At 50.1% G+C, this 11,071-nt stretch overlaps 1 protein-coding gene across 2 annotated transcripts in view; it reads left to right on the top strand.

The window, feature by feature from the left end:
• Positions 1-10,735, top strand: part of LOC144952898 (pleckstrin homology domain-containing family F member 2-like) — a 95,922-nt gene extending 85,187 nt beyond the window's left edge. The window contains exon 2 of one of the 2 annotated variants that reach the window (XM_078883377.1): positions 4,244-10,735. In XM_078883377.1, the coding sequence (XP_078739503.1) occupies positions 5,069-5,980 (912 nt within the window). In that variant the 5' untranslated portion in view covers positions 4,244-5,068 and the 3' untranslated portion in view covers positions 5,981-10,735. Of the gene's footprint in view, positions 1-4,240 lie in introns of both variants that reach the window. The other variant, XM_078883378.1, reaches the window with a different exon arrangement.
• The last annotated feature ends 336 nt before the right edge of the window (positions 10,736-11,071 follow it).

Below are 11,071 nucleotides of genomic sequence, written 5' to 3'. Positions count from 1 at the left end.
GCACACAGTACACACAGTGTACACACACACAGCACACACACAGCACACACACACAGCACACACACACACACAGTACACACACAGCACACAGTACACACAGTGTACACACACACAGCACACACACACAGCACACACACTGTATACACAGTACACACACAGTACACACACACACAGCACACACACACAGTACACACACAGCACACACACAGCACACAGTACACACACACAGTATACACAGTACACACACAGCACACAGTACACACACACAGTACACACAGTACACACACAGCACACAGTACACACACACAGTACACACAGTACACACACAGTACACACACAGTACACACACACAGTATACACAGTACACACACAGCACACAGTACACACACACAGTACACACAGTACACACACAGCACACACACAGCACACACAGTACACACACACACACAGTACACACACAGTACACACACAGCACACAGTACACACACACACAGTACACACACAGTACACACACACACACAGTACACACACAGCACACAGTACACACACACACAGCACACACACACACACACAGTACCACACAGTACACACACAGCACACAGTACACACACACACACAGTACACACACAGCACACAGTACACACACACACAGCACACACACAGTACACACACACACAGCACACACACAGTACACACACAGCACACACACAGTACACACACAGCACACACACACACACAGTACACACACACAGTATACACAGTACACACACAGCACACAGTACACACACACACAGTACACACACAGCACACAGTACACACACAGCACACAGTACACACACACACAGCACACACACACAGTACACACACAGCACACAGTACACACAGTGTACACACACACAGCACACACACACACACACAGCACACACACACACAGTATACACAGTACACACACAGCACACACAGTACACACACAGCACACACACATCACACACACACAGTACACACACAGCACACACACAGTACACATCATACAGTATACACAGTACACACAGTACACACAGTATACACACAGCACACACACAGCACACACACACAGTACACACACACAGTACACACACAGTACACACACACACACAGTACACACAGCACACACAGTACACACATCACACAGTATACACACACACAGCACACACACAGCACACAGTACACACACACACAGTACACACACAGCACACACAGTACACACACAGCACACAGTACACACACACACAGTACACACACAGCACACACAGTACACACACAGCACACAGTACACACACACACAGTACACACACAGCACACACAGTACACACACAGTACACACACAGCACACACAGTACACACACAGCACACAGTACACACACACACAGTACACACACAGCACACACAGTACACACACAGCACACCACACAGCACACACACACAGTACACACACAGCACACACACAGCACACAGTACACACACATCACACACAGTACACACACAGCACACAGTACACACACAGCACACACACAGCACACACAGTACACACACAGTACACACACATCACACAGTACACACACACACAGTACACACAGTATACACACAGCACACACACAGCACACACACACACACAGTACACACACACACACACAGTATACACACAGCACACACACAGCACACACACACACACAGTACACACACACACACACAGTACACACACACACACACAGTATACACACAGCACACACACAGCACACACACACACACACAGTACACACACACACACACAGTATACACACAGCACACACACAGCACACACACACACACACAGCACACACACACACAGTATACACACAGCACACACACATCACACACACACACACACAGCACACACACACACACACAGTACACACACACACAGTATACACACAGTACACACACAGCACACACACACACACACAGTACACACACACACACACAGTATACACACAGCACACACACATCACACACACACACAGTACACACACAGCACACACACAGCACACAGTACACACACAGCACACACAGTACACACACAGCACACACACATCACACAGTACACACACACACAGTATACACACACACAGTACACACAGTATACACACAGCACACACACAGCACACACACACAGTACACACACACACACACAGTACACACACACACACACAGTATACACACACACACAGTATACACAGTACACACACAGCACACACACACACAGTACACACACAGCACACACACACACACACATCACACAGTACACACACAGCACACACACACACAGCACACACACACACAGTACACACACACAGTATACACAGTACACACACAGTACACACACAGCACACACAGTACACACACAGCACACACAGCACACACAGTACACACACAGCACACACAGTGTACACACACACAATACACACAGCACACAGTACACACACACACAGTACACACAGTACACACACAGTGTACACACACACAATACACACAGCACACAGTACACACAGCACACACACAGTACACACACAGTACACACACACACAGTACACACAGTACACACACAGCACACACACACACAGTACACACACAGCACACACACACACAGCACACACACATCACACAGTACACACACAGCACACACACACACAGCACACACACACACAGTACACACACACACAGTACACACAGTACACACACAGTGTACACACACACAATACACACAGCACACAGTACACACAGTACACACAGCACACACACAGTACACACAGTACACACACAGCACACACACAGTACACACAGTACACACACAGCACACACACAGTACACACAGCACACACACAGCACACAACACACACACAGTACACACAGCACACACACAGCACACAACACACACAGCACACACACACAGTACACACAGCACACACATACAGCACACACAGCACACACACACAGTGTACACATACAGTACACACACACAACACAGTACACACACCACATACATTACACACACACACAGCAGACACACACAGTACACACACAGCACACACAGTACACACACAGCACACACAGTACACACACAGCACACACACACAGTACACACACACAGTGTACACAATATACACACACACACAGTGTACACACACACACATCATACACAGTGTACACACATAGTACACACACACAGTGTACACACACACAGTGTACACTATACACACACACAGTGTACACTATACACACACACAGTATACACACACACAGTGTACACTATATATACACACACACACCACACACACACAGTCACACCTAGTCACACCCCGCTCTGGAAGCTCGCTAAAGATAGCTCTTGTGAGTAGCAGCATTGGCGGACTTCAGCCAAACACACACACAACATACACACAGTACACACAGCACACACAGTACACACACTACACACACACAGTACACACAGTACACACACACAGTACACACACAGTACACACAGCAGACACAGTACACACACTACACACACACAGTACACACAGTACACACATACTACATACACACAGTACACACCACACACACACACAGTACACACACACACCACATACTCACATTACACACACACACTACACACACACTACACACACACACTACACACACACTACATACACACACCACACACACCACACACACCACACACACACAACACACTACACACACACACACTACACACCACACTACACACCACACTACAGACCACACTACACACACACAACACACACACAACACACTACACACACCACACACACACCACACACACCACACTACAGACCACACACACACAACACACCACACACACCACACCACACACACCACACACACCACACACACACCACATACACCACACACACATCACACACACACACCACACACACCACACACACCACACACACACCACATACACCACACACACCACCACCATCTTCCACTATACTTAGATCTGATCCAATTACCTCCTCCCTACGATTATAACTTTAGCCCATTCAGTTGCCTCTCCATCCCTCCCTCCCTCCCCGTTCGTTCATACAGCGACGGCTCTGAACGTGTCCCGTCGCGTTCCGTGAGCAACCTGTTCCCTCTCTCCCCTCTCCCTTCTCCTCTCTTCCTTCTTGTCTCTCCCTTCTCTCTCCCTTCCCACCAGCAGGTAGTGGAGGGACTCCTCCCACCATCCCACCCATCGTACTCACCCGCTCGCTCACCCACTCACCCACTCACTCACTTACCCACTAACTCACTCATCCAGCCAGTCCACCCACTCACTCACTTAACCACTCACTCACTCACCCACCCACCCATTTCACCACCCATTCCACCACCCATTCCACTCACCCACCCCACCTCAACCACCCACCCCAGCCACTCACCCACCCACACAACACTAACCAACCCATCCATTCACCCACCCACCCACACAACCCAACTCACCCATTCCACTCACCCACCCCACCCCAACCACCCACCCCAGCCACTCACCCACCCACACAACACTGACCAACCCATCCATTCACCCACCCAGCCACACAACCCACACAACCCACCCACCCATCCCACTCCCCACCCAACCACACAACTCACTCCCCACCCACCCACTCATCCCACCCCACCCACCCACACAACCCACCCACCTAGCCACCCACCCATCCCACCCCACCCACCCCACCCACCTAGCCACCCACCCCTAACCAAACCAACCCCATCCCACCCCACCCACCCACACAACCCCATCCCACCCCACCCACCCCACCCACCTACCCACCCACCTAGCCACCCACCCCTAACCAAACCAACCCCATCCCACCCCACCCATCCACCCACCACTAACCAAACCCATCCCACCCCACCCACCCACACAACCCCATCCCACCCCACCCATCTACCCACCCCTAACCAAACCCATCCCATCCCATTCCACCCACTCACCCACCACCACCACTAACACAACCACCACAACACAACCACCACCGCCGTCATGGTGGACAGCGAGCTGAACCGCCAGCGCATCGGCGAGGTGGAAAACTGCTTCGGCTCGGCCGGCCGGCCCCTCTCGGCGCCCGGCCGCGTCCTCATGGGCGAGGGCATCCTCACCAAGATGTGTCGCCGGGGCCCCCAGCCCAAGAAGTTCTTCCTCTTCAACGACGTCCTTGTCTACGGCGCCATCGTGCTCAACAAGAAGCTGTACGTGCGCCAGCGCGTCCTGCCGCTCGCCGGGGTCACCGTCGAGCCGGTGGACGACGACGGCGACCTCCGCAACGGCTGGATGATCCGCACCGCCGGCAAGTCCTTCCGCGTCTTCGCGTCCACCGCCGCCGAGAAGACCGAGTGGATGAGCCACGTGGCTCGGCGCGCCGACGAGCTGCGGTTGTCGGCGTCGGGCGGCGGTGTCGGCGGAGGTGGTGGAGTTGGTCCGGCCGCGCCGTGGGTGCCGGACTACAAGGCGGACGCGTGCATGCGTTGCCGACGGTCGCGCTTCACGCCCATCAACCGGCGGCACCACTGCCGCAAGTGCGGCCTCGTGGTGTGCGGCGGCTGCTCCACGCGCCGACTGGCGCTGCCGCTGCTGTCGCCGCAGCCGCTTCGCGTGTGCGACGCCTGCTTCCAGGAGCACCTCACCGGCGACGTGACCGGCGACGGCGCTACCGGCGGTGGCGGTACGGGCGGGGGAGGTCCGGGTGTGGCGGTCGCGTCGCCGGGGAGCCGGGCGTCCGTGCCGTGTCCGCCGGGCGGCGCGACGTCACCGCCATCTTCGTCGTCTGGCAGTAACGGCGGTGGTGCCGGTGGTGGTGGTGGTGCCGGCGGTGGCAGAGCGGGGAAGGGGGCGTCGTACGGAGGCTACGGAGACCTGGAAGACAGCTCAAGCGACGAGGAGAATGGATATCGCTAGCGGCGCTGATGATGATGACGACGACGATGTTGTTGATGATGGTGGTGGTGATGACGATGTTGTGATTCGTGGTGGTGGTGGTGGTGGCGGCGGTGGGGATAATGCAGAGGGAGAGGCAGACACAGGCACAGGGATAGAGACACGCGCGGAGACAGACACACACACGGACATAGAGATACACACACACACAGAGATACATACAGACACACACACAGTGATACGTAGACACACACACAGTGACACGTACACACACACAGACACGTACAGACACACACACACACAGTGAAACGTACAGACACACACACAGTGACACGTACACACACACACAGAGATACATACAGACACACACACAGTGATACGTAGACACACACACACACACACAGTGACACGTACAGACACACACACAGTGACACGTAGACACACACACACACAGTGACACGTACAGACACACACACACACACACAGTGACACGTACAGACACACACACAGTGACACGTACAGACACACACACACAGTGACACGTACACACACACACACACAGTGATATGTTCAGACACACACACACACACACAGTGACACGTACAGACACACACACACACACAGTGACACGTACACACACACAGTGATACGTAGACACACACACACACAGTGACACGTACACACACACAGTGACACGTACACACACACAGTGACACGTACACACACACACACACAGTGACACGTACACACACACAGTGACACGTACACACACACACAGTGACACGTACACACACACACACACAGTGACACGTACACACACACACAGTGACACGTACACACACACACAGTGATACGTACAGACACACACACACATGCGTACACGCGGGGACACACCTATATAAATGTACACCTTTACTTACGCACACACACACACACACGCGGGCCGTTGCGTGTGTGTGTGTGTGCGTAACGCGCGCTGCTTTAGGGGAAGGTTTTTTAAATCGTTTTGTAGGTACACACCTGTGTGTGTGTGTACCTGTGTGTGTGTGTGTGTGTACCTGTGTGTACCTGTGTGTGTACCTGTGCATGCATACACACGTGTACACACACACACGTGTACACACATACACACCTGTGTGTGTGTACCTGTGTGTGTGTGTACGTGTGTGTACCTGTGTGTGTGTGTATCTGTGCATACATACACCCTGTGTGTGTGTACCTGTGTGTGTGTATACCTGTGCATGCATACACACGTGTACACACACACACGTGTACACACACACGTGTGCACACACACACGTGTGCACACACACACACGTGTACACACACGTGTACACACACACACGTGTACACACACACAGACACACGTGTACACACACGCGTGCACACACACACGTGTACACACACACACGTGTACACACACACACGTGTACACACACACGTGTGTGCGCACACACGTGTGTGTGCATCACAGCCATTGGCTACTTTCCGGGTCTTTTGTCACCTGAACAAACGACGCATTTGCGCTGCTGTTGTCTTAACACTGGCAGCTTCGGGCGTGCGGGCGAGCGGGCGGGCGAGCGTGCGGGTGGACGAGCGTGTGAGCATGCGTGCGGGCGTGCGAGCGGGCGGGCGAGCGTGCGAGTGTGGTGGTGGGGGTGTTACGTGTGTCGCTGTTCTACTTTATAACCCCGGCAAGGGGTGTGTGGCGCTGTGGCGCTGAGCGGTGCCACCGCAGGTCTGTCGTCTCGGTGTCGGCGCCCGACTTTGTTACAGCGCAGCTCGGATCTTGTTGGTCACCGTTGTGCCCTTATGAATATCAACGTGCATCCTGTACACTACACTATGCACTACGCTACTATACACTACGCTATACTATACATTACACTATACACTACACTATGCACTACGCTACTATACACTACACTATACTATACATTACACTATACACTATACACTATGCACTACACTATACTATACATTACACTATACACTACACTATGCACTACGCTACTATACACTACACTATACTATACATTACACTATACACTATACACTATGCACTACACTATACTATACATTACACTATACACTACACTATGCACTATACACTACGCTATACACTACACTACCATGCTATACACTACACTATACACTACACTATACACTACACTACTATACACTATACACTACACTATACACTACACTATACACTACGCTACCATGCTTTACACTACACTATACACTACACTATACACTACACTACTATACACTACACTATACACTACACTACTATACACTACACTATACACTACACTATGCACTATACACTACGCTATACACTACACTACCATGCTATACACTACACTATACACTACACTATACACTACACTACTATACACTATACACTACACTATACACTACACTATACACTACGCTACCATGCTTTACACTACACTATACACTACACTATACACTACACTACACTATACACTACACTATGCACTACACTATGCACTCCACTATGCACTCCACTATACACTACACTACACACTACATTATATACTACTATACACTATACTACACTATACACTACACACTACACTATACGCTACACTATACGCTACACACTACGCTACACACTACGCTATACACTACACTATACACTACACTATACACTACACTATGCTATACACTACACTACCAAGCTATACACTACACTATACACTACACTATACACTACACTATACACTACACTATACACTACACTATGCTATACACTACACTACCAAGCTATACACTACTATATACACTACACTATACACTACACTAACATGCTATACACTACACTATACACTACACTATACACTACACTATACACTACACTATACACTACACTATACACTGCACTATACACCACTATACACTGCACTACTATACACTACACTATACACTACACTACACACTACACTATACACTACACTATACACTACACTACTATATGCTACACTATACACTACACACTACACTACACACTACACACCAGAGGTGGGACAAAGTCATTGTTATGCAAGTCCAAGTCGAGTCGCAAGTCATCAAATTCATGACTCGAGTCTGACTCGAGTCCAAGTCACATGACTCGAGTCCACACCTCTGCTACACACTACACTATACACTACACTATACACTACACCATACACTACACTACTATACACTACTATACACTACACCACTAACCATACCTGTCCTGTGTATGAACCGGCTGTAGGCCGTATGGACCTGGGAAACTCAATTTCCCTGTACAAGAATCCGGGGTGATTAGAATAAATATGCTCAAAATGTCCCTCCCCCCAATATATTGCTATGAAAAAGAATCGCTATGCCGTGTAAATAAAAACAACAGTTTGCCAAACCTTGGCCACAATACGTGGACTTTTTAAAATCATTTTAATCAATGCGTAGATTTCTGTTTCTATGATTGCGGTTATGGTTTTACTTTGTGAATCTCCAATCTCTGCCATTACAATGGAACAATGAAATGGTAAAACAGTTAAAACGGAGCAATGTAATACAATAACACCATTAGACGTTGTTGTAAAAGATAAGTGAAAAGTCCATCCCACGTGTTAGCGAATGTTTTAATGTTTTAGGCAGGAAATTCGTTTTCGGATTTAGATTTTTTTTCTGGGTTGGGACCCCCATGGAAGATTTGGTCACCCCCCAATGTTGACTCCGGTGGTGGTGGTGTCGGTGGTGGTGGTGGTGGTGTCGGTGGTGGTGGTGGTGGTGATGGTGGTGGTGACGGTGGTGGTGGTGACGGTAGTGGTGGTGATGGTGGTGGTAACGGTAGTGGTGACGGTAGTGGTGGTGGTGACGGCGGTGGTGGTAACGGTAGTGGTGGTGACGGTAGTGGTGGTGGTGGTGACGGTGGTGGTAACGGTGGTGGTGGTAACGGTGACGGTGGTGGTGGTGACGGTGGTGGTGGTGACGGTGGTGGTGGTGGTGACAGTACTAGTACACGCACACACACACACATACACACACATACACACACACACACATACACGCACATACACGCACACACACACATACACACATACACGCACACATACACGCACATACACACACACACATACACACACACACATACACACACATACACACACACATACACACACATACACACACATACACACACATACACACACACACATACACACACATACACACATACACACATACACACACATACACACACATACACACACATACACACATACACACACACACATACACACACATACACACACATACACACACATACACACATACACATAGCTCCAAAATTAAGATTGATACACACACATACACGCACGTACACGCACGTACACGCACGTACACACACATATACATGGTACGGTACACACACATACACATTGTGTGTGTACCGTACCGAACACACACGCACATAAACATACACACACGCACACACATACGCACACACACACGCGCAGACACACACATACGCACACACGCACACACACACACACACGCACACACAAACACACACACACGCACACACATATATGCTTATATCTTGACTTTAAAGCTTTCGTGACTGCAATAATTCATTTTCTTGGGTCTTTCGCTAAAGTCACTTAGGTTCAAAGAAAATGTTTTTTGTTTGTTATTTTCTTTCAGCCTATCTACGTGACTTTACCGAAAGTCCCAAGACTCTGTAAATGCTTGTTCGGGGTATAAATGTCCGGAGTTGTTTTTTTCCTGTGGTGTTGATGGGGGTGGGAGCGAGGGTTCGTGTGTGTGTGTATGCGCGCGCGTGTGGGGAGAGCACTTGCCCCAACAGTCTGTTAAAGGCTATACAGGGGATCTTTGTCTTTGTGTGTGTATGTGTGTGTGTGTGCACGATCATTAAGGACCTTCATGATGGTGAGCGGGCCCGGGTCAAACTACGTGGCCGGGAGTCAGAGCCTTTCCCTGTACACCTTGGGGTGCGACAGGGATGTCCTCTGGCTCCCACATTATTTAACATCTATTTCGACCGCGTAGTTCGTGAAGCCTTCAATAGCTGTACCGGGGGAATTTCCATTTGGT

The sequence above is a fragment of the Lampetra fluviatilis genome, chromosome 70 (assembly GCF_964198595.1).
Source record: "Lampetra fluviatilis chromosome 70, kcLamFluv1.1, whole genome shotgun sequence".
Classification (NCBI taxonomy): Eukaryota; Metazoa; Chordata; class Hyperoartia; order Petromyzontiformes; family Petromyzontidae; genus Lampetra; species Lampetra fluviatilis.
Note: the sequence above shows the minus strand (reverse complement) of the source record. Positions and strands in the feature narration are given on the sequence as shown.